At 53.0% G+C, this 23,648-nt stretch overlaps 10 protein-coding genes across 10 annotated transcripts; 6 read left to right on the forward strand and 4 right to left on the reverse strand.

Moving 5' to 3' along the window:
* Positions 1-243: 243 nt before the first annotated feature.
* BKA58DRAFT_402500 (uncharacterized protein) lies at positions 244-1,312 on the forward strand (the record flags this gene model as incomplete). Its single annotated transcript, XM_046171720.1, has 2 exons — positions 244-393; positions 449-1,312. 2 exons carry the CDS (start codon positions 244-246, stop codon positions 1,310-1,312), a joined length of 1,014 nt encoding a protein of 337 aa, XP_046023989.1.
* Positions 1,313-4,615: 3,303 nt separating this feature from the next.
* On the reverse strand, positions 4,616-5,928 carry BKA58DRAFT_188291 (uncharacterized protein). The gene is made up of 2 exons (XM_046165551.1): positions 5,078-5,928; positions 4,616-4,978 (listed from the first exon to the last, which is right to left on the reverse strand). The coding sequence occupies exons 1-2, from the start codon at positions 5,822-5,824 to the stop codon at positions 4,778-4,780; spliced, it is 948 nt and encodes a 315-aa protein (XP_046023990.1). The 5' UTR covers positions 5,825-5,928; the 3' UTR covers positions 4,616-4,777.
* Positions 5,929-6,779: 851 nt separating this feature from the next.
* On the forward strand, positions 6,780-7,574 carry BKA58DRAFT_402501 (glycoside hydrolase; the record flags this gene model as incomplete). Its single annotated transcript, XM_046171721.1, has 2 exons — positions 6,780-6,840; positions 6,892-7,574. 2 exons carry the CDS (start codon positions 6,780-6,782, stop codon positions 7,572-7,574), a joined length of 744 nt encoding a protein of 247 aa, XP_046023991.1.
* Positions 7,575-7,725: 151 nt separating this feature from the next.
* BKA58DRAFT_316802 (uncharacterized protein) lies at positions 7,726-9,347 on the reverse strand (the record flags this gene model as incomplete). Its single annotated transcript, XM_046167594.1, has 2 exons — positions 7,726-9,136; positions 9,187-9,347. The coding sequence occupies 2 exons, from the start codon at positions 9,345-9,347 to the stop codon at positions 7,726-7,728; spliced, it is 1,572 nt and encodes a 523-aa protein (XP_046023992.1).
* A 348-nt stretch (positions 9,348-9,695) lies between these two features.
* BKA58DRAFT_188278 (heterokaryon incompatibility protein-domain-containing protein) lies at positions 9,696-12,213 on the reverse strand. The gene has a single exon (XM_046165549.1). The coding sequence runs from the start codon at positions 12,087-12,089 to the stop codon at positions 9,855-9,857; it is 2,235 nt and encodes a 744-aa protein (XP_046023993.1). The 5' UTR covers positions 12,090-12,213; the 3' UTR covers positions 9,696-9,854.
* Positions 12,214-12,908: 695 nt separating this feature from the next.
* BKA58DRAFT_188442 (Alpha/Beta hydrolase protein) lies at positions 12,909-14,084 on the forward strand. The gene has a single exon (XM_046165555.1). It carries the CDS (start codon positions 13,063-13,065, stop codon positions 13,984-13,986), a length of 924 nt encoding a protein of 307 aa, XP_046023994.1. The 5' UTR covers positions 12,909-13,062; the 3' UTR covers positions 13,987-14,084.
* A 99-nt stretch (positions 14,085-14,183) lies between these two features.
* Positions 14,184-16,439, reverse strand: BKA58DRAFT_402504 (uncharacterized protein; the record flags this gene model as incomplete). Its single annotated transcript, XM_046171722.1, has 2 exons — positions 14,184-16,040; positions 16,089-16,439. 2 exons carry the CDS (start codon positions 16,437-16,439, stop codon positions 14,184-14,186), a joined length of 2,208 nt encoding a protein of 735 aa, XP_046023995.1.
* A 142-nt stretch (positions 16,440-16,581) lies between these two features.
* Positions 16,582-18,498, forward strand: BKA58DRAFT_386282 (phosphatidate cytidylyltransferase 1). Its single transcript, XM_046170446.1, has 4 exons — positions 16,582-16,918; positions 16,966-17,338; positions 17,385-18,187; positions 18,235-18,498. Exons 1-4 carry the CDS (start codon positions 16,778-16,780, stop codon positions 18,271-18,273), a joined length of 1,356 nt encoding a protein of 451 aa, XP_046023996.1. The 5' UTR covers positions 16,582-16,777; the 3' UTR covers positions 18,274-18,498.
* A 75-nt stretch (positions 18,499-18,573) lies between these two features.
* BKA58DRAFT_188330 (uncharacterized protein) lies at positions 18,574-21,228 on the forward strand. Its single transcript, XM_046165552.1, has 2 exons — positions 18,574-19,571; positions 19,626-21,228. The coding sequence occupies exons 1-2, from the start codon at positions 18,615-18,617 to the stop codon at positions 20,754-20,756; spliced, it is 2,088 nt and encodes a 695-aa protein (XP_046023997.1). The 5' UTR covers positions 18,574-18,614; the 3' UTR covers positions 20,757-21,228.
* Positions 21,229-21,699: 471 nt separating this feature from the next.
* Positions 21,700-23,343, forward strand: BKA58DRAFT_440559 (general substrate transporter; the record flags this gene model as incomplete). Its single annotated transcript, XM_046173758.1, has 3 exons — positions 21,700-22,590; positions 22,643-22,993; positions 23,047-23,343. 3 exons carry the CDS (start codon positions 21,700-21,702, stop codon positions 23,341-23,343), a joined length of 1,539 nt encoding a protein of 512 aa, XP_046023998.1.
* Positions 23,344-23,648: the final 305 nt, after the last annotated feature.

Raw genomic sequence — 23,648 nt, forward strand, 5'->3', positions numbered from 1 at the left:
CTTGATGCCGTATATGATCAGCCGTTGGGAGGGACTGTCGGTTCTGGTCAAGCTCAAGTCTGCTCAGGATAGGCGAGTATATCACAGTTCAATCCCTAACACTCCGAGCAAGCACACGCTTCTGTCCAGAGAAGCTCGACATTATCTGACCGCAGTTGACCCTCGAGATACGGTGGTTCTATAGCCTGCTCGGCACGACACGCATCGGATCATATCTCTTGTCAAGCCAAACATCCGATCGCAATGGATGAGACGACCATCCATACTCCACGAGACCTGTCAAATCGCCTTACTACGCCAGCAGTTCAACACAACCCATATGCTAGGATGCCATCGAAAAGAGCAATCGCGTGCGTAACATGCGCTAAGGCAAAGACTAAGTGTAACAAAGCTGTATGTACCTACGCACATTGTGTATAATCCAAGGTCCTGCGCTAATAATACATAGCTACCTTCATGTTCCCGGTGCATCACCAAGGGTATCGAATGCCAACCAAGATCCACGCGCCGTACTTCAGATAGCAACTACCGATCAAGCGTCAAGAAGCCATCTAGACCACCGAAAAGGCAGCTTTCTGCCAGTGTCATATCACGTCTCGATTCATATATTCCCTCCACGAGCTTGCCTTCTTCTCATGCATCTCAAAGCTCATACGCGGCAACATACATTGATACCCAAGCCACCGCGAAAGCCGGCCGTCAGAAGTCAGGGCTCTCGGGCTGTCCAATGCTCACTCCGCTCTCACCAAGAGATTTTCAAACCCTCAATGGCAGTTACGCTTATATAAGTACTCCTGAACAGGATCTGGGTGTCTTCACTCAGTCTGTGGGTGCAAACAGCTATCTCAACCTGGGCAACATGTCACCGCAGACACCAAGCCCGATCCACCCTTATCATCCTGTATCTGTGGTGCATGACACAGATCTCTGCTTGTATCCACGATTATGGTCCGATGAAGTATTGATGCCCATCGAATATGGGCTCGATTTCAATGGCAATGATGTTCTACCAGAAACATGGGCTACGCCACACGTCACAACCTCCATTCCAATAGCGCAAACACCTTGGGGGTTCTATGATTTCTTAGACGCATCCCGACAAATCACAGACGATCCAGTATCAAATGCTGCCGGAATCGTTTGCCCGTTTCAGTATCAGCTCAGAGACACCTCAAGTCGACATCATCTTGACTGGACTTTCTACGAACCTACTGTTCCAGACCTGAATGTTGCCACTTCGGCACCGTCCATTCATGACTTCAACTTTGCCCCAAGTCGTCCGCCAACCTGGGAAGCTTCTTTGATATCGTAGTAGTACGAGTGGTTCTTTTTGGCTGAGCCCGCTTGGCAACGCGCATCCAAGGTACATTGGCACCTGTTATATGTAGACTACGCAATGCATGGCGCTTCTATTCACAGTGTTCGTCATTTCCGACCAAACTTTTCTTTTCGCGCTATGCGGCCCTCAAAGATCTTCGCATTCCAAGCGTTGGATTGCTCTCGAAGCCTACGAATCAGGGTTCCGTACTAAAATCCGCCTACCCCACGTCTGACCAACGTCTTCATTGATAACACGGCAATGCGATGCAGAGACGGTACATCGGAACTCTGTTCGGAAACTCCGCATTAGTCACGAGGCGTGCTGCAACAGTCTCCTCGGGGTTCCTGCATAGGCACTGCTCCAAGCAAGATAGCCAACCCGCTGCGCTCCGACGTGTAGTCGCCTACACCTGCCGTTTGGGCGGCTCAAACGGCTAAAGTCATCCCTTGCATAGTATTGGTTCTTACACCTTCGCTCACCACCGCCTCAGTGAGCCAAAGCAAACTTGTGTCTTATAACAAGCCTACTATGACAACGCTACTGCCCACTATTCCCACGTGAAGATCATACTGCCTCCGCCACCCTGGTCTTATCAGAACCAAGATATGTCTAGTATGATCTTCGACCTTGCAGCCGAGGTCACACGAGCGTTGATCATATGACAACGACTGAGTGTTGTAGTCATTGTGTTCGTTTTCGTCGGAGTTCACAGCCTTCTTGCCACTCTGCATTCGTGGCGAGAACACCCCACTGTCATCCTTCCATTGCTTACTCGCATAACCTACCGATAGGTAGTAGGCGTCCCGTCAAAACCCTCAAGGCAAGGTACCATAGCGCGCGTGCGTCTTCAAGCATACCCACCTCATGGCTATCATGCATTGTGCCTGGGCCTGGCGTTCGATTCGCACGTGTGTGAAGAAGGTCAGCGTTAGGGAGAACCTGGTACATGATGCTGCGATGCATCCAGCAAAATACTGTATGAGTGAGTGGACCCTGCATCCATTGGAAGACGCAGGGGACAGGTCTGGAGCAGCGCTCAGGATTTCGCGCGCTTTCAGCAGTGGCTTATCGGCTACTTCGAACACCTACACTGCAAACCTTGCTCTCGGAACGGTTGGTTCTATCGTGATTCTCGAAAGATCGTAACATCTATGAAAAGCTGTGAGTATGATAGATTGGATGCGCATCTCATACAGCTGATTCCTTTCCCAATTTCAGAACAGTGTCGGCCCGCTGCGGAAACATAGTCTCTACACATTGACGGACCGTCCCATCACTCGCGCGTGACGGCACACCCTTACGACAAAACAGCGACCATGGCGCCACAGCGCTTGTCAGACGCACGCACGGCTCACCTATGGAGGGCGCATGTGGTTAGCTCGGCAGATCCTGCGGCCGAAGCCCACCTCTAGCGGGCTGTACCGACGCGAATGTAGCGGCCTGCGGCATCGTATCTAGGTCTTCTTTGAACGTCAATTCTACGAGTCTCACACCACCAAATTGACCTGCAGTCAGCCTCTTGAATGATTCAAGAAAAAGGCGCCGCGCCCGCCTGGTAGCTTGCTGCTTATCGATAGCGTCAAATCCAATCGTATGTACCGTGATCCTGCATCGTTCGTGTCATCATCGTGTGGGATCAGGCGTGTTGCCTGGATGCAGGAACGATGATCACTCGAAGGCTTGGCAGAATGGGACTCATGTTTCCCATGGTGTCTTCCTGATCCAAAACCTGGCGTATGGCATATGCTACCGGACTACTGGGTCCTGCAACCACCAGCCCGGTAGTGGTTGGTCGTATTCGAGGCCTTCCGGGACACATACCCGTCCCTCCGAGGACCATGTACCGCAGAATCTACGGCGCAAGCACTACCGGAGCGCATGAAGGTTAGATTACACGCGCAACACCCTCGCTTTTTATCGATTTACAGGTCTCGGATGACCAACACCACCTACATTCATCCTGTGGCGTGCTCCCCTGGTCATGATTATCCCCACAATGTCTACAGTTACTTACTGTTCCGATGCTTATCTGGCTATTTTATTGGCTGATGTTATATCCAAATGCACTCCTACCGTTGCCTGGTTTCGCAGGCCTTCTCGGTTACGACACGGACACTGAGTTCGCAGCTGGGAAGCCTCCACTCGAAATGTATGGCCATCCTTTGTTCACATCAGCTCTGAGCGTATCACTCTATCGGAAGCCAAGTTATCGTCTCCACCATTTCGCCAGCCAATAGAGCCTCGCATCCATCCATCCAGAGCCAGTGAACCAGCCACATGGGAGACTAGGATGATATGCCCAGGCCGACAAACCACCGCCTTGGAACGGACCCCACTTCCAGCGAGTATGATAAAGGTGGGTGCATCATGTGAGACATGAGTCTGGTAAGAGTTCAGTCTATCCCCAAGCACAATCGGGCCGAACCATAGAATACGGAAGCGAGCATCCAGACTGGACAGTGTGGACGCTCTTCCCGTGCACGTCTCATGCTTCATAGTGATCGAGCCACGATAATTGGAAAGGTACAGAGCCTGTCAAATGGCACGCGAAATGTACTCTTCGATCGAGTGACCCGTGGAGGATGCTCTTATGGCGGATATCGATAACATCCAGCGGCAAAACAAGGGCCTGAATGACATGACCGCGTTGACCGGTAAGGCTGACCTTACCAAAGACTCCTTCTGCGAACATGGCAAGGGTAAAGCTTCACCCGAGTAATGAGGAAGGATCACAAACGAAGGCTGGTCAGCTCCTTCCCGACCGTCTTCCCAGCTAGGACACACATTGCAAGGTGCCACTTGTCTTCCTAGCACCAACCCGTCTCGACGATCTCAATCCTTCTCGTGTCGTCCCGACCCTTCCTTCCCGCCGCAAGCGCTCCCCAAGTACAGTGTTAGCTCGAACAAGGTGACCGGCGTGTTCCCACTATTGGAAAGCAACGTTGGTGTGAACGAATGCCACCCGGTCCACCATGGACGCGTAGCCCACCTCGCATGCTGACGCCGTGGGCTTGGTTCTGGGACCCGCTCCACACTACTTCGCACCGAAGAAAGCGAATACGGTATTCAGCCGGTCGAAAAGATTCCGAGGGACGGTTAAGATACCACGTTGTTGTCACCACCCGGCTCTGAGAGTGGTGGCGAGACGGATTCCCGCAATGATCTGGATGCGACGCGTGGACGTGCCAGCCGATCTCGGAACGAAGAAAGGTGTGTGAGGGTCTGGGTGGTCAACCGGCAATGCGTGGCGGTCCTCAGTATCCATTCCAGCCATCGGCGTGCGCGTAAAGCTTTTTCTCCTCGGAAGCTGGCGGAGTAGTACCCCTTTCGATCAAGCTACGGGAACGTAGTCAGGTGACTGGGACATCTTCAGTGATCGTCATAACACCAATCAGTGGAGTCATTAGCCACGACGGCCTTCGCGTGCGGATCAAAGTAGCGTTCCGTCTTGTCTTCTCATCCTCGGTTGCCTATCGCACACGTGGCACGTATACGCTCCACATGTGGTTGAAGAATGTGTTCTTCGTCTCCTAACACAGGAAACAAGGTGTTGAGATTATCAACCTCTCGCCTCAATGCATCGTCAGTCATATCTCGCAACGGAGTGACATACAAACACTCGGCGCGCCGAGCCAAGATGACCTGAGCATGATTTTCCTGTACTGAAGTCAACATCTGCTGGCCCTGAACATTGCCTAGAACCCCAATCTACTCCTGACAGCAGCCGCTCAGATCCAAGTCACTAATCAAACATACCTCAAGAACCATCTCACAAACCTCCACATAAGCCTCCGCTTCCCAAAAGCTAAATCCGACCACAACATCCACATCCCTCCCCTTCTCCCCACCACCCCACTCTTCAAACCTCAACCTTCCATGCTCAAGATCCGATCGTACCTTCCACCTTTTCGACACCTGCAGCGGCGTAAAGTTCTGCAACATATTATACAGTAGGGAAAGCGAAAGGAACGGTTGCGCTCCATCATGCACAATGCAGATTTTCCTCAGTCGCTTGATATCTCTTTCCCACATGATACGCCAGAGCATCTGCACGATGAGTTCGCGACCGGGTCCGCCGATGCCTTTTTCTGTATGCTCGGGTCGGTACCGGATGTAGAGTTCTTCTAGGTTGGTGAGGCCGGCGCGGGCAAAGTTGAAAGGTTTTACGCGGCGTCTGTTTATATCCGCTGTATACAGGTCTGTGAGATCGGATGGAAGTCTGATTTGTAGTTTTGTGATGGAGGATATGGATGCTGGGGGGAGGAGACTGGTTTTTCGTATAAGGTCTTCTGCTGATGACCAGGGGAGCGTAAAGATCGTTGCGGTCCAAGCCAGAGCATGATAATTCCCATGTAGTTGGCGGCATGTTGATGATAGTGATAATGGGGAATGCTGTAGTGCAGGTGGTGCAGTGCCGGGTTCGCGGGTGAGGATGTAATCTATAATTTGGTTCTTCAATTCACCCGGTAGCAGGAGGAGCGGGGATTGTTGTGCCATTGTCATTGAGGTAAGACATCTGGATCGTTATGTATGTGCAGATACGCGTAGAAGAACACACGCTAGTATTCTCTGTGATGGCGAATATGATGAGTTCGTTGTCATTGTCGCCGCTTCGGAATGTGTGTCATGCTGTGTGGGGCTCATTCCGAGGCTTAGTCAGGGGTATCTCGATGTTGTCATCGCTTCCGTTCGAGGTCTTCTACTACTTTGCACCTGGATTGTGATTGCTGTTGTTCATCATACAAGCACTGATCTGTTCTTATCATCGTCAATCTTTCTATGGCCCTCGGTATCCTTGACGCGAATTTGATTGTTGCGACACGCCCTCACGCATCATTGTCACGCGAACGCGACGCGCTCTAACAGCATACTTTTTCCGCTTACAGTTCCTGATCATGACCTCCACAAATCTTACAACGCATAGTACTAAGGCATCGTTCTTCTACGAAGATGCTCTTCGCGCAGTTCAGATAAGCTTTGTGCGCAACGGCATGGCTGCCGCGGACGCTTGTACCTGAACCCCAGGACGCGCACACCCGATGCCATCCCACCCCGGCTCAACACATCTTGTTACCCGGACTGAAACATATCCAGTATGGATTGTACCACTCATGGTCACCATATCGACACTCTAAAGATGCCGCCTACCCCGCTTGGGCTTGGGTCGACATGGCACAGCCGGCAATCTGGAGTTCATCTAAAAACTACCACATCGGGAGCAAGTACTATCGGAAGCAACCGAACTGTTTCCATTGGCAGCTGGCAGCTGCACCATCAGCAAGAAGGATTTGCGCATGTATTAGCATGGTCATGAGAACTAATCCCGAGCGTCGTGCTCCCAGCGGAGCCTTTGTCGAAGCAGGATCGGTGATGGCCGGGCTCACAGTGAGCGATGGTATAAGACAGGCTGAGATGGCTGAGTTTCAGCAGAGTTGTTAATCGGAAAGCAGTAGCAGTCATGAAGTCCGTCATCCTTCCGTGGCTAGTAACGGCGCTTGCACAGAGGGCCAGTGCCCATTGTTCGTACTTTCACCTCCGTACTCGGAAATAGTTGCTAACGATTTTTTCAGATGTATTCAACCGCCTCCTAGTAAATAACACCATCTCTCAAGAGTTCCAATACGTCCGCGACGTCTCCGGCAACGCCGGTACCTACGACGACCTCTGGCTCAAGACCTTTCCCATCTACGGGCCGGAAAACGCAAACGTCACATGCGGCCGCGGCTCCTTCCCCGTCCACAATGCCGATACTATACAGACAGCCACAATCGTAGCTGGAAGCGAGGTTGGACTCATGGTGTCTGGGCCTTACTACGAAGGTGATGTCCAAGGATACATCTTCCACGAAGGGCCTGGGCAAGTGTTTCTCTCCAAGCTGCCGGATAGAACAGAGAGTCTGATGGATTATGACGGGAAGGGGGATTTCTTCAAGATCGCATACGCAGGACCGGCGAACAGGACGACGTGGTCGACTATGGATGCGCTCTCTATCGACTTCACTATCCCCGCTGCCACGCCCTCCGGCAAATACCTCTTGCGCATTGAGCACTTCATGCCGTCCATGACTCTTGGACAGAGTCAATGGTTCGTAAACTGTGCGCATGTGGAGATTGTTGGAGGCGGCAATGGAATTCCAGGGCCGATGGTCAGATTCCCGAATGCGTACGCTGAAGATGACCCAAGTATCTGGTTCCCGACGCCGGACGATTTGAGCCTATACAAGGAGCCGAAGCCGGCAGTATGGAAGGGCTGAACAAAAGTTGATGTAAAGACATTTAAGAGGAGACTGATGGGGCTCCAACTTTGATGAGAAAAATACATTGATGCATGTGGAAACATGTATAATCGCATCGTTTTATCATCTATCCTCTATCCGATTTCGATGTCATACGTTCTCTCCGTAACTACGCCCTGTTCGCATTCATCTTTCCTTTCATTAGCCTGAATCCCCAAGCTGCGTCAACTACAATGACCGTGAAGAACGAGAAAACCAGACTTCCGCCAAACACCAAGCTGTGATATGTCCAAGCGTCTCCAGCGTTCAGGTCAACCACTTGACATGCAATCGCCCATGGTAAGACATAGAGGATGTTCGAGGCGAGAGACTGGTAGAGATACCACGTTGGGCGCGTCGCTACCAGGATCGCAGCTAGTTGTGTCGACACACCATACATGATGTAGCACCAGTCGATGGTACGCCACATACGTGCGGCTATATGTGAGACCTCTTCAGAGCCCGAGAGGTATCGTGCGAAAGGCTCAGCACCGGCGAAGGACATGATGAGACAAAGCGGGATCTCCACCACCAAGACAACAATGACGGAGTAAACTGCCCAGCGAACAACGCCCCATAATTGCCGACGCGTAATTTGTAGCTTTGCGGCCTGTGAGATGCTCACGATGGTCGCACGCAGCGCTCCCCATGAGTGCCCCACGAAGGTCAGTGTGGTCGCCTCGAGTGCCATGACAGGTACCATTATCAGCCCCCATCGGATAGTTGAGAAGACGCCCCAGGCAGTTGCATAGTCGCTACCTAGCCCGACGATACCATGGACTAACCAAAGGTATAGTGCGTTGCGGATGGCGGATTCTGAGAAGAAGATCGCACCTGGCCTGGCTAGTGTGACAAGAGCTGGTAATGATGGGGCTGTACCGTGGCTGGATGTGTCGCTATGAACCGGCGACTTGGAGCTGACACTCGTTGTGTAAACAAAGTACGCCAGTCCCGCAAAAGCAGAAGTGAGGTTGCAAGCAAGCGAGATACCGGCCTGCATGTTCACCGTAGGTGTGATGCTGCCGACGTGGAATTTAGAGATGATGATCAAGTCGAGAATGATATTGATAGCGAATTTGACGGAACTGATGATGAGCGGGACGTCGGGTTTGTCCAGCGCGCGGGTCGACGTTGAAATCGCGTACTCCACTGCTGAAGCGAACGCAGAGAACGCAGAGATGCGAATGTACGTGACGCTCACATCTCTCACTTCAACCGGAACAAAGCCCTGCGCGAAGGTAGAGGCGCCTGCGACGAACCCGATACTCATGATGAGTCCGAGGAGGGATTGGAAGAGGATGAGAGTGTGGGTGAGCTGCAAGCGCTCACGGAAGCCACGACTGGACTTGTCGCCGATGACGAGGTAAGAAGCGCGCGGAAGACCTTCGTTCAAGACTTCTGCAACCACACCGATGTACGTATATGTATCTGTGGTGACTACCATGGACGAATCGATATTGGCAACCCATAGCTTCGACAAGGTGCTATAGAGAGCTGGCAAAATGAAGGCGCAGATGTTGAACAAAAGGGCTCCAATGTACCTGTATGCAGTCAGTACGTCTATCATAACATATGCGCAGTATATCCATACGTATCGCGATGTAGTGAAGGCTTGAGATCGACGATCGCCTGCTTCTTCCACGATAAGCGCTCGCGATCTCGTGCTCCATCGAACGCATCATAGCGCTCATCTACCGCAGAGCCCGTAGGCGAGCCGGTAGCGACTATATTACTGTTTTTAGAGGCAATCATCTGATATCGATGTCGGGGACTTGATTGTGATCTGAATTGTAAAGAGTGAGTGAGAGCAGACATGTTATTTTATAACCCGAGCGGGGTAAAGGCCAAACCAAGCAAACGTGATGACGAACAACCAAGCCACACGCACATGCACGACGCCGTGCACTGCATGTTCAATGATTACAGTCAACGGGTGGTGGGATGTGAAGGTGAAGGGAAATGCTGTGTCGCACGCATAGTGGGGAACAGCACGGCTTTGCCGCGGACCGTGATCCTTACCGACGTACAGGATGTTCCGCGGAAGTACAAGCCTCAATATGATGGCGTGTTTGGTTGGGCACATTGAAAGCAAGCTGCAATAGACTCTGTGCAAAGAAATTGCATTGGCTCGCTTCGAGAAAGACACCAATGCTAACCTTGCGAATACATGAGAGCATGTGTTCGTACAGATGTCTATGTGACCCTGAACAATACCTCGCACTTCAAAGCTCTTATCTTGAACGAAACTCCTCGTTATATTCAGCACAGTACAAAATACTTGCTGAGCAGTGTTTTCTTGCTGTGCGAGAAGTCAATGTCAGGCTTCCCGTCTGCCATCGCGAAATCTTGATCAACAACGTCCACCACTTCATGACCGTAGTAGCTGCCGTCCATCCAACCATCTACATGACATTCTCCGACCAGCTTCCACTGCCCTATCTCATCGTAGCATTCTTCGACCAACGGTAACCATGCACTATCGTCGCGGCGCATCTTTCTTATCACGAATGGCACGTCACTCCCGTCGAAGATGACTACCACATCACCATGAGCCGCTATAAGCGCCTTGCCCATGTAACCTTTGGAGGTGGTGAAAAACCGAGGATAGTGAAACTCGTTGATATTTTCCCAGAATGGTACATGGCCGAAATCATTTGGCACAGTTGGTGGGGTGATGTCCTTGTGCGAAGTAATAGTTCGCCAGAATCTGCTTCGAACCTCTTCCTGGTTTAAGTCTTCCCTTGTGGATTCTTCGTTGAGAAGCTTTCCGGCGTCTGCTTGGATAACCCGATAGACTTCCACTAAATTTGTGCTCCCAATCTCATCTGGGCTATCAGCGCCAGCACTCCTGGGAAGGCTAGCCGGATCTTCGAAACAGTCTTCATGAGCCCAAACTTGTTGAGAGGGTGAATAGTTGTCCTCGATGCTCTCGAATGCCGATGGCATGTCTTCAACGCGTTCTTCCCATGAGTCCAACGGATTGTTATGGACACAGCCAGGTGTGTCCCACCACTGTGTCTTTCCCCACTGATGTTCTGGAACTCGGCCAGACCTGCTGCGTTCCACTCCTCTCCGATATATCATACTTCTTGAAATTACGGAGTGAAGGTCCCAACATCTGCTAACACGATCTACAACTACCCCACGAATACGTACAGATGCGGGTTTAACTTCTTCCGCATGAGCATCTCGTGCTTTGCCTGCATTCTGGGATCCGACGCGTGTCTTTTGGTAAGAAGACCTGAAGCTTGAGTAAAAAAGAAATGAAGGACGATGGTTAGATTGTTGTAGAAACACAGCGTCGCGCAGTATCTGCATATTTCCATCCTTGAGCACTGACCACGTGAAGGCTAGAAAGACCCCTGTGAGACTAAGATTGTAGTTGGGTACGATCCTAGTTTGTGTACTAGCCAGTCCGAGGCAGGCGTATATCAGGTCCCGCTTGTCGGTGAACTTGGGAGGGTGCTGATTGACCCAGCAACACCAGTCGTACAACGACGCCTGTGATGAAGAGGTACATGATTGATTGTGCCACTTCGTACGCATCCCGATAAGATTTTCAGCTAGGCCGTGATCCTGAATGATTCTGTCGCTCAAGTTCTTGTCCACGCTACCGTCTGTCTCTAGATGGAAAAAGTGTGACTTACGAAGCGCCATTGCCCTTTCGAATGTTTTGCAATCGATATGTTGACCTCCAGCATGAAATTGTACGTCTCTGGCGAGAACGAACTCTTGTATGATCCATAATCTGGTGAACCACTCCGTTCCGACGATACTAAGGATTGCAGTGACGGCGCTGTCTACCAGACTGATGGGTTCACGGTGCGCAATCGAGACAATGTCATTTGGTGATTCTTCAAGCGACTTCACGTGCTCGAAAGCTTCGCGAAGTTCCTTGTTGCCCAGCCAGACGATGACCATGCTCGCTGCAGCATAAACTAAGCCCATTTTCTCGACTTGGTGACTTTTTTCATTGTTATCCGACTGGTTGATGCAGACAGCGTCCGCCCAGAGGACCCGGCTCCGATCTGGATAGCGTAGCGCCTGAAGCGCCAAACTTAGGTTCTCCGTGATAGTTACGGCGGTCCTGCTTTCTACATCGTAAAGATAGCATTCGGGAAAGGGGCTGCCCCAAACGTACGAGATGGCCTCAAATTGAACATCGGAATCCATTCGGCGTATCTCGAATATTCGACACGATAAGGTTGAGCCGGACGTTCCTGCTAGAAGTTCGAGGACGCGAATTGAATCACGCGTCTGCAGCGGTTTGTGAGTGTAACGCTTGACGTTATGGTCGATCAGATCGAAGATATCCAATGGATTGGAGATATCGATATCAGAGGTTCTTGGAGTTGCAATACTTCTCAAGTATCTCTTTGCGTATGAGTCGTATGAATTACTGGAGGTGTGATCGGCTCGTCGTCTCTGCGTCAATTCTGGGTCATCGTAGGACCGTGGGATGATATCCATATCCTGAGGTTGACCGGAAGACATTGTGCGCCGCTAAGACCAGGGATTGGCTGGAAGATATCCTGTAACGTGTCGATTTCCTAGATTTCACCAGTGGAGACTTCGGCGTGCGACTTTGGGTCTCTTCGTATGTAGTCCATGAGTGATGCGAACATGAGATTGGGTTGAGTCGCAACGAGGGATTTGGAAAGTCGAGAGCTGAGGCCGAGAGCTGAGTTCGAGAGCTCAGACCGCCCTTTACATACCTGTGTTCGCTAGGTCTTATACAGTCATGCAGAAAGGTCGCCCAGACCCCTATCACAGCTCGCTGTGGCGCCCTTCTGTGATCGCTGTTGGCGACGCAAAGCGGAGCACGACAAACCGCGGGAAAAAAACCGGTGTGTCCATCTATTTTGATATCGAAGTCACATGTAAGATGCGGACGATTTGCATGTCTTGAATGATCATGCGATGAGATAGAGATGCAGCGGCGAGGAGGTGGCAGGTACGCCCCCGCAGATTAGGCCCAAAACTGTCTTCGCGCCCCTCCCCACGTGCCCAGGCGAGCCGCAAGGTATGGACTTCCTTACTTCAACACGCCATCCTATCTGCGACCAAAGAAAAACATTGTTTTCCGAAGGACGACTAGGTCGTACTAGGAGGACCATATCTTCCGATATCGAAGGACGATGGCATGTCCTTTCCTCGTAGCGCAGCTAATCTCATCCACCTCAGTGTCTTAGTGAACAACAGCGCTAACCTTTTGGCATCCCATATTTCGAACCGCAATTTCAAAAGCCGATACGTCTCTACGAATGCGCTAGGTGCTAAAGTTGCGGTCCATCGTGAGCTCATAAGCTTCCGAGGTGTCGGCCTCCGCCACGTCGTCAATGCTGAACACGCAAGTCCAAGACGACTGAGAGCCTCAGCGACCGAACCACACCAGTGAGCTCATACAACGGGCTTGGAAGATAGTGGTAGTACTCATGAATATCTTCTATCGGTTTCAACTCTCAACATGCTGAATGTCCCATCCCTCTACCGCAAAAAACCATCACAACCACCACCACCCATACCCACGACCCCAACACCCAACCCAAACCTCGGACTAAACCACAAAACCCACACCCTCCCATCCGGCACAATCGCCCACATCTGGACGCTCACCCAATTCTCCGTCGCTACCATCATCCTCCAACACGGCTACGCAGAATACTCCCACCGGTACCTAACCTCCCACTCCTCCCTAATCACCCATCTCCTCGCTGCCAGCTACACCGTCTACGCCCTCGACCTGCACGGTCACGGCGCCTCCACCGGTACTCCTCGCGCCGTCGTCCACGTAGGAAAAGCCGTAGCGGATCATCTCGCGCTACGACGGTATGCTGTTGAACAAGGCAACGGGAGGCCGGTTGTGTTGTTTGGGCATTCGCTCGGCGGATTAATAACCGCAGGCAGCGTAACAGAAAACGACGAACACATTGCAGGTGTGATCTTGACCAGTCCCGCATTCCCCGGTCCTTTCCCCTACGCCGCTCGAGTAGCCGTCGGTGTAGCTGCGCGCGCAATGCCGACAATCTCCATCCCTAGCCGCGCGGTACCCATCTCAAACCTCACACGCCGTAAATCCGAAATCGAGAAATACCTCGCTGATCCGCTGTATTCCAAGAAATCGATTTGCTTCTTAACGGCTGCGACGGCTGTGGATGTTGCGGACGGTGTCAGGGCCAAGATGGGGGAGTGGACGGTGCCGACATTGGTGGTGCATGGGGATGAGGATGCGTATTGTGATTGGAGGGGGAGCGAGGGGTTTGTAGATGGGATAATGAGTAGGGAGAAGGTATTCAAGGTGGTTGAAGGGGGTAGGCATGAGTTGTTGAATGATGAGTGTGGGGAGGAGGTTTTGGAGAAGGTGATGGCTTGGATACGGAGGTTATTGTAGAGGGAGGTGATCATGGTTAATCGCGGGTGTGTGCAGATAGATGCTGGTTGATATATCTAACGCCGACTAATGCAATATCATCTCAAGCTATAGCGATGCATAGCAATGCATAGCAATGCGAGCTGGACTAGTGCTTATACAAGATGCTTATCCGTGTCTTCTTCGAAGCAATTCCCGGAAATAGCAACCTTACGCGTCTAGACAGTGCTTCCACTGCTGAACACCTTCCCAAAAGCATCTCCCTCTTCCATACTCAGTCCCTCGTCTAAAATGTCGTGCGCCATGTTAACGACCTCATCCTCAATCCCCGCTTCTAGCACTAAGCCCTCACTGAAAGCCAATCGCGTCAGTGCAACGAGATAGGCATGATGGCCACCTAGCGTATTCACCAACTTGCTCTTGATGTCGAAATCGGCATTCGTCGTAGCGACGTGGTATATGAGCTTCATAGTGGCGTTGATGGAATCAACCTTTCGGTCTTGAGTTGGTGAGATGGGATGCCGATACAGACTCGTCACGCAGTGATCGAGGTACTTGATCAGTCGGCCAATGCAGAGGCCGTTCTGGGCTAGACGACTGGAGCCGTATTCTGGGATAGAGAACTGGGTCAGGACCGAGATGACGAGCAGGCGGAGATCCCAGAGGTCCGCTTCGGCGATGGCTGCAGTCGCGCTGGGGGATGCTGAGGGATCTGAGACGGGCTTGGGTATCTCGGTGAAGAGGTTAGTGAGGCGATTGATGAGACCGTCTTCGTTGCTTGCTTGGTTGTCTTGGGCGGTATCTGCGGTCGTTATGGGTCCTATTGAGGTGGGAAGTGCCGAGGTGCCGAGTATGCGCAACATGAGCGTAATTTGGGGATGTGGTTGTTCTTTGACAAGAAGCATGATGGCGAAGGTCGAAGGGATCGCTTGCCATAGACGAACGACTGCGGTGGAGTCTACCGACGACACGCAGCTGCTCGCGATCAGATACAGCAACTCAAGGCAGTCTTCAACATCGATGTGAGACGCAATATCTCGCTGCTTCGGGGAGTAGAGATCCGCAACTGCCTTCTCACCCCCTTTGGCTGCTTTAGAAATAGGGTCCGCCACGAGATCAACAAAGGCGATTACGAGCGGTACTACGCGCTCGGTAATCTTGACGGCGGTCTCGATTGGCTCACATGCGAGGATGAAGTGCAGTGCATCGAGTATCAGAGATGTCGGAGCGTAGTACTTCTCGGACTGACACCGCTTCCACAGGTCGAGGAAGATGTGACATATCTGTAGTGCTAGCTCGTGCACATCGGACGTATTGATCTTCGCCAGGGCATCATACACGATCGAAGATAATTTCTTGGATGGCTTTGACGGGAATGCATGCGACGTAAGTGCTTCGAGGACGCGATCGGTGCCATTTGATGATGGATGTGACAGCAGGCGGTGTAGCAGAGTGAATCGACGGTCGTCGCGTCGAAAATGCTCGAGCAGTGCAGCGTCTATGACAGGTCCTACGGCTGGTGCTGGCTCTGTCTCTCTTGGCCGAGTTCGCGGTTCGCTCAGCTGCAGCGCAGGCAGCGGTATGGGGCTCTGGTCGATAGCCTGCCGCTTCCTCTTGCCGGCTTGCTTTGGCGTCGCCGTCTTCTGCCTCTCGCGGTACTTTGACGGTGATGCCATGACAACGTCGTCGTCGTCAAAACCATCGCCCAGTGGGCCTCTCGTCTTCTGCCCCCTCTTAGGTGTTCCAGCCGGACTGTTTGCCTGCGCACCTGACTTTGGTCGTGAGGGCATGGTTCTTCCAGGCCGTCGCGCTATGACAGCCTCCCGGGCCTCGTGCTGATTGAACATGTTGTCCGTCTGCACCGACTCCTTCTCCCGCCGCAACTTCTCCATCTCGGCACGCAGCTTGGCCAGTTCGGTGCTGTGCGACTGCTGCTGGTCCGCCAGCTGGCGCTCGTGTTTGCGACTTTCGGCATCGTAGCGTCTGCGAAGGGTATCGGCCTCGCCCGCCTTGGTCTGTAGCTTGCCCTTCAGCTCCTCGGCCTCTCTCTTCTCGCGCGCCTTGTCTTGCTCTAACTGCGATGATCAGCGGGGCGCCTACGGACTGAGGTAGACGTGTCGCACCTTCTTGATGCGTTGAAGCAGGGCATTGGGGTCAGCCTGAGACCTGCGCGGCTGCTCCTCCACTTCCATCTGGTCATGGTAAAGCTGCTCTTCGATAACTTGGTTAATGTTGTCATCGATGTGACTATCATAGCCATCCTCCTCCTCCAGCGCGTATAGAGGCGGCGGACTGGCCGCGTCGTTCAAATTGACTACCTCGTCGCCATCATCGGGGCCGTAGTCGGACTCTGGCTCGGTGTCGGGCTGGTGCTGTGTCGCACGGATTGCGCTCGCCTCGAGATTCTGCAGGGCGTCGGCGGGGAGGTCGTCGAGGTCGTCGTCGGAGAAGTCGTCAAAGTCGTCGTCAGCCATTGTCGGTCCATCTGCCAGCGGGTCTGCGCATGAGCATGTCCCAAAGCGGTCGCGATGCGGGGCGCATGGACGCGTTGTTGGCGTGTTGGCGTGTTTGGGTGCTAGGGAAATTCACATGCAGGCTGCAGGGTCGCTAAGCTAAGCGGCGGTGCCATGACGCAAGCTGGCCGTGGTTACTTGTCCGTCAATTTCACTACTTGGCCCAGTCGAGCCTGCCGCCAACACCACCTCCTTCACCCACCCCGCCTTCACCCATCGCGCCTTGCCCTCCGGCCTCCCCCCGGCTGCCCCTATACCGTCCTCGGCTACCAGGCGCAACCGCCCTCTCCTCCTTCACCATGGCGCGCCCGAGAAAGGACGTCAAGTTCAACCACCAGGTCCGCAGCGCCAGCAACGGCAGAGCGCGGAGACCCTCGCAGAGCATGTCCGAGTACAGTGACCCAGGTAGCCCTACCATCAAAGAAGAAGCGGTCCCTCCCGTACGTTGGCAGTCCTCTGCCCACGTCTCCCAAGCTGACAGCGCCAGGCCACCGAACAGCCCCCCCAGACCGAGTACGAGAAGAAGAAGGCCAACTTCATAACGCGCACCACATGGACTCTCGTCATGATTGCCGGCTTCTTCTGGGCCCTCGGCGCGGGCCATCTCTTCATAATCATCATCGTCACGGCGGTCCAGGTCATATCCTTTAAGGAGGTCATCGCAATCGCAAATGTGCCCAGCAAGGCCCGCAGCCTGCGCTTCACCAAGTCGCTGAACTGGTACTTCCTCGGTACCGCCATGTACTTCCTCTACGGCGAGAGCGTCATATACTACTTCAAGCACGTTCTGATGGTCGACCGTCTACTGCTTCCCCTGGCTACCCACCACAGGTTCATCTCCTTCATGTTGTACATTATCGGTATGTTGCCAGCTCCCACAACTCATGCCCAAACTAATTTTTGCAGGCTTCGTCTTTTTCGTCTTCTCGCTCCAGAAGGGCCACTACAAGTTCCAGTTCACCCAGTTTGCTTGGACGCACATGGCCCTTTTCCTCATTGTCGGACAGGCGCACTTTGTCATTAACAACATCTTCGAAGGATTCATCTGGTTCATCCTCCCTGTGTCCATGGTCATTACCAACGACATCTTTGCCTACCTCTGCGGTATCACTTTTGGACGTACACCCCTCATTCAGATTTCACCCAAGAAGACATGGGAGGGCTTTCTCGGCGCCTGGTTCTTCACTGTTCTCTGGGGCATCCTCGTTGTTCACTTCCTCGGCGATTACAAGTACTTCATCTGCCCTGTTAACGATCTGGGAGCAAACATCTGGTCTGGCCTCGAATGCCGACCGAACCCGGTTTTCATCGCGCGCAACTACACCGTCCCCTTCCTCCCCGAAGGTCTCCCCATTCCGCGAACCTTCAACATCATGCCAGTGCAATTCCACGTCATCATGCTCGGAACCTTTGCTTCTCTCATCGCGCCTTTCGGTGGCTTCTTCGCTTCTGGCCTGAAGCGCACCTTCAAGATCAAGGACTTTGGCGACTCTATCCCCGGCCACGGCGGAATGACTGACCGTATGGACTGCCAATTCATCATGGGCTCCATTGCTTTCTTCTACTACTCGAGCTTCATCGCCGTGCACCACACCACAGTTGGTGGAGTGATTGAAGCAGCCATCACTGGACTCACCTACGAGGAGCAAATGGAGGTTGTCAAGATCATGAGCAAGCACTTGGTAAACCAGGAAGTAATATCGCCAAAGGTATGTGATGCTTCTCTTCTTACAGGAACAATGACTGACAGCTGCAGGTACTTGAACTTCTTTCAGAGCAAGTGGTGAGGAGGTGAGCACCTGTTTGCGCGGATTACGACGGACTTTAGGTATTTAGGGATGGGAAGAAACGCTACGCCTGACGCTGTTTCGATATAATACGGTACGGAAGGGGCATGGACTTTGCATGAGACGTGTTGGTATTTGGGCGCATATACCCTTTTCGCGGCTTGGTACGGGATAGGAAAAGCATCTGGAAAGTGCACATGTGCATATAATTACAAACTAAGCTCTACCCATATTCCGTTTACGGTGACGTGCAAATCGCGAATAGACAGGTCGAACCGAGGCGCGCGCACGGACGCAACATGTTACGCTGCGCGCATTGAAACTTTGGCAATGCACATCACCCACGCCAATGCCACCCCGCCCTTTCGTGAACGACGGCCTGTGGCGATGCCTGTGTCCGGGATTTTCGTCTAATGCTGGAACGATACCTTCCATTGCAAGAGGAGGAGCCAGGCTGCCACAGCGCAATGCACCGCAAAAAGATGCCACAACGCACTGCGGCCGTCAACTGCGTACCTACAACGGCTCCAGCGCACCCTCCGCAGCAAACGACACTTTCTTCTCGCAGCCCGGAGCTGCCCTGAACGGCTTCCGCTCTTTTGCAGAAAAGCCTCGCGCTCTCCCTTCGCACACTTCACGAGATAGGCCTCCACTCGCGCAGCTCCCGACCTACATCCTATACGAACATGTGCGGGCCGAGGGCGCCAAGGGCAACTTCGAAGAAGTCATGAAAATTTGCAGGGTGTTGATCAAAGACCGAGGGGAGCTGCCGAACCGGGAGATGTACACGGCCGTATTACACAGCTTCGTCGACTCTGTCAATGGCACGGCAGGGAAGGTCCGCAAGGTGCTGGAAGAGATGGGCTTCTGGGACGAGACCGATGCATCTCTGACCGGAAAGCCAAGAATCTTGTTGGATGCGCGGGGCTGTGAATGCGTGCTTGAGGTGCTTGCAGTGCACCCGGACTACCTCCTCCGCACCGACATCCTCGAATACATGAAGTCGCGATGGTTCATGCCTTCCGACCGTGCGCGCAACTTCATCGTAGCCGGACTGCTCCGCGAGCGACATTTTGAACACGCGCTCGAATTACTGGAGGAGATGGTCAGGAACAAAGCACGCGTGGGGAGCTGGCTGTTTGACAAGGCTATATGGATGTTGCTGGAGTTTGGCGAAGTCGAGGAAGCATTCTACGTGCTCAGTCTTAAGGAGGGCGTGCGCAGCAAGAGTAGTGGAACAGGTACCGTCCAGCTCAGTATCGCTCTCTGGGGAGCGTTGCTAGATGCCGCGGCGCACAAGCAGCTTGTAAGTGGGACCTGCGTCATGCACATTCTAAGCCAAGTTGCTAACACCGTGAAGTTCGCAGAGACGAGCCTTGTATGGACAGCGCAAGTTCAGCCGGGCTACCTGAAGCCTGGCACTGGTGCTTGCATGCACGTACTCACTCTCGCCTCACGACACGGAGACATCCAGCTCGCTACCGATGTCTTTCGCGTGCTGACCGAACGGGGTACGACGTTCACCTCGCAACACTATGAACTGCTCATATCTGCGTACCTCAACGCCAACGATCTTCAAGCAGCTCTCTCTGTCATCCTCATCATGGTTGATTCCAACTTGAAGGTCAACTCTGGGACCTGTGATCCTCTCTACTGGTATCTATCCGCAAAAAGTCATGACGATGATAGCAGACCGATGCAAGCCTTCAGATATCTGCAAGACTTTGAGACTTCCGGCCGTAAAGTTCCCACCGCTGCCGTCAACGCATGCATCAAAGCCAGCATCGCAAACAAGCGCCTGGAAGAAGGCATAGAGGTTTACAAAGCCCTGCACACGGTATCTCATGCTGGTCCCAACACAGAAACATTCAATATCCTGTTCCAAGGCTGCCATAGGTCCGCTCGCAAAGAGCTTGCCATGTTCTTTGCGAACGAGATGGTCAAGCTGGGTCTCAAACCTGACCGCATTACGTATGATCGTCTGATCCTGGTGTGTCTAGAATCAGGCGATCTGGAAGATGCTCTGCTATACTATGAGGAGATGAGGTCAACGGGTGCGACAGCTGGTAGAAAGGGCCCCTTGAAGCCTAGGAGGAAGACGTGGGAGACGTTGATCCACAGGTGTGTCCTGAAGGGCGACGAGAGGGCAGTCGCGCTATTGAAAGATTACAAAGATAGTGTAGAGGAACCGCGAATCGTAGTGGAGCGAGCTGTCATCGATCGCTTTGAGTATGGCATCATACCGACCAATCTGGCGGAGATCGGACGAGCGACACCCGAGCAGACAGCCGATACTGTCAAAGACCGACATGGCAGGTCGGAGGCTGGTAAAACCCCAGACGCTGACTCGGAACTGTCGGAGGGACGAAGTGGGGCGGGGCCTGAAGGAACGAGCTTGAGTGCGGACACCGAAACGGAGACGCAGAGAGCCGAAGCTGTTGACGGGCTTTCACAGCTTATGAGAGTTAGCAAGAGCACCAAGCAGTACTAGAGTTTGAGCATTCATGCAAAGCTATCAGCAGGTCAGACATCGACTGAGGTCTGGCCAAGCAATAACAAGCTACACTATCGTCTCGCGCAAAGTCTTATCTCGCCGCATGCGCAGGTACATACTTTCAAACTAACCGGCGGTTTCTTGCTCTCTTCTAGCCGACCCCACGGTGTGGAGCAATCAGGCAGATTCCCTGGTTTACCACCTGTCGTTTCATCATCAAATCTGGGCCGGCGCACCACCCAGCGCACGTTGAACACCTTGCGTCTCTCGCCCGAGCTGCCATCTTCCGACCTTACGGAGCGCGCACGGCGATGGTGGGGATAAAATAACTACCGAGGCCGCCGCGCCGACCAACCATAACGCCCGCGAATCAAGGTTTTTAAGCACCTAACGTCTTCTTGGAAAAGCTTAAATCCTGCCGCAGAGCCTCAGTACAAATTCGGCCCACATGAAGCCTCAACCGTCACGATAGCGCTGCGGCAAGGGCGTAAGGATTTTTCCTCCCCAGCCGCTCGCTTTGAGGCGAGCGACGCCGAACTATGGCCGCGGACGCAGACGCGTCCTGCTTTGTGGTCATGCTGCGAGTCAATTCCCGCAAGCACGGACTGCAGACCGGTCAAGAAAATCGAGGCCGTTTTGTGGAGGGTTACCTGCTAGTGTTGCGGCGTATGGGGTCGGTGCTAATTCGAGGCATCCGGTGCAGGTCGCTCGCTGACTATCTTTGTATCTCCGGGTCAGGGTGGTTAACCCCAAAAGGCGGAGCACTAAGGCCGCTCAATAATGCACTGACTGGAGTTTGTCTCCATGGTAGTGTGCCCACATTGCAGGATATTGTGGGGTGCGCTTCTGGAGTACAAGTACTGAGCTGCTGTCCATCCCGTCTCCTTCTGTAGTCCCCTCTTCTCCCTTCTGAATCTTCCTCCCTTCGTCAATCTTCACCATGGGACTCAGCGGAAAGACTCTCCAGACGGCACAGCTGTTGCTCGTCGTTCTGCCAGCCTTTGTGCTGTTCGGATACAACCAGTCTGGTGTGGGTGGACTGTTGTCTCTCCGTGACTGGAACGACCACTTCCCGGAGATTGACACTATTGATGCTACCGGCGCAGAGAAGAGCAGCAACTCGACCAAGCAAGGTGCCGTTGTCGCTACTTTCACCATCGGTGCTCTCTTCGGCGCTCTGTCTTGCTCATGGATTGGCGACATCCTCGGACGACGAAAGCTCATCTTCGGTGCCGCATTCCTGACTCTCGTCGGCGAGATCCTACAATGCACTAGCTTCCAGCTTGCGCAATTCGTCGTCGGTCGCTTCATCCTGGGATGGGGAGTCGGAGCTCTCAGCGCTACCGTCCCGGTTTGGCAATCCGAATGCTCATCGTCTGCCAATCGTGGTAAGCACGTTGTGCTCGACGGCTGCTTTATTTCTCTCGGCTACCTCCTCGAAGCATGGATCAACCTTGGATTCTTCGAACAGGACAACCTGCCTCTGCAATGGCGTATTCCCCTTGCCATTCCCACCGTTATCTCTCTCATCCCTATGGCCGCTGTGTTCAGCATCCCTGAATCACCTCGCTGGCTGGTCAACAAGGGGCGCGTGGAGGAGGCTCGTCTCAGTCTGTCTAGCTTCAAGGGCTTGGATTTGCACGACCCCGAGATCACAGCTGAGATCAGCGGCATCGAACTTGCGCTTGAGGAGACTGGTCGCAGCGCAGCGAAGATGAGCGATATCTTTACTATGGGCAAGGACAAGCTTTTCTACCGCTTCTCGCTGTGCATCTTCCTCCAGTTCCTGCAGCAGATGTGCGGTAGCAACCTCATTTCCACCTACTCAACCGTAAGTCCACGCCCCCCTGGCTATAAAATCCAGTTCTAACGAAGATCAACAGATTATCTTCCAACAAGGTCTTGGCCTTGACTCAGAAACCTCTCGCATCCTCTCTGGCGGCGCGCTAACCTGGAAGTTCCTCTCCTGCTTCGTCGCCTTCTTCACCATCGACCGCTTCGGGCGCCGCAAGCTCTTCATGTTCAGCGGCGCGGGCATGGCATCCTGCATGTTGGCTCTAGCCGTCGCATCCAGCTTCCCCAAGACAAACCAGTCCGCACAGATTGCTAGCGCGCTCTTTGTGTTCCTCTTCAACTTCTTCATTCCGATTGGTTTCCTCGGAGCGAACTTTTTGTACTGCACGGAAGTTGCACCAACGAGGCTGCGTGTGCCAATGGCGGGTATTTCCACTGCCGTAAGTTTCATCATCTCTTCCAGTATAAGAACACAAACTAACAAACCTAATAGAACCACTGGCTCTGGAACTTCGTCGTCAACATGGTCACACCCGTCGCTATCGAAACCATCGGCTGGCAATACTACCTCGTCTTCCTCATCATCTCCGCTATCATTCTGCCTGTCGTTTACTTCGGGTACCCTGAGACCATGGGTCGCAGTCTGGAGGAGCTGGAGATGATGTTCACAGAGGGCACGAGTATTCCGGCTATTGTGAGGGAGAGCCGCAAGCCGTTCACTAGTCCTCTTCCTGAGCATATGCTCGAGAAGGGCGGGAAGGATGTTGATGAGGAGGAATACGTGCACTGAGCATGTCAGGTGTGATGGGGAAAAGCATATCGACTGTTAAATGAGATGTGTGTATGTCATCGCGGAACACTAGCGATGCTATGAATATATGAAATGAATTACGATTGAACTCAAGTCATCTCTCAAGAACGGTGGTGCAGTATGCGTGGAACTATAGCTGATTCCACGATCGATGGAAAAAACAGCCATCCGTTCCAGAAACACAGCTCCGTGAATCACTCTCACCGGTCGCAAAAGATTCAACCCTCCAGCATGACGCTCATTCGGTCTGCATTGTCTGATCGTCGCCGCGATAACCCTGGATG

The sequence above is a fragment of the Alternaria rosae genome, assembly GCF_020736505.1.
Source record: "Alternaria rosae strain MPI-PUGE-AT-0040 chromosome Unknown BKA58scaffold_6, whole genome shotgun sequence".
Classification (NCBI taxonomy): Eukaryota; Fungi; Ascomycota; class Dothideomycetes; order Pleosporales; family Pleosporaceae; genus Alternaria; species Alternaria rosae.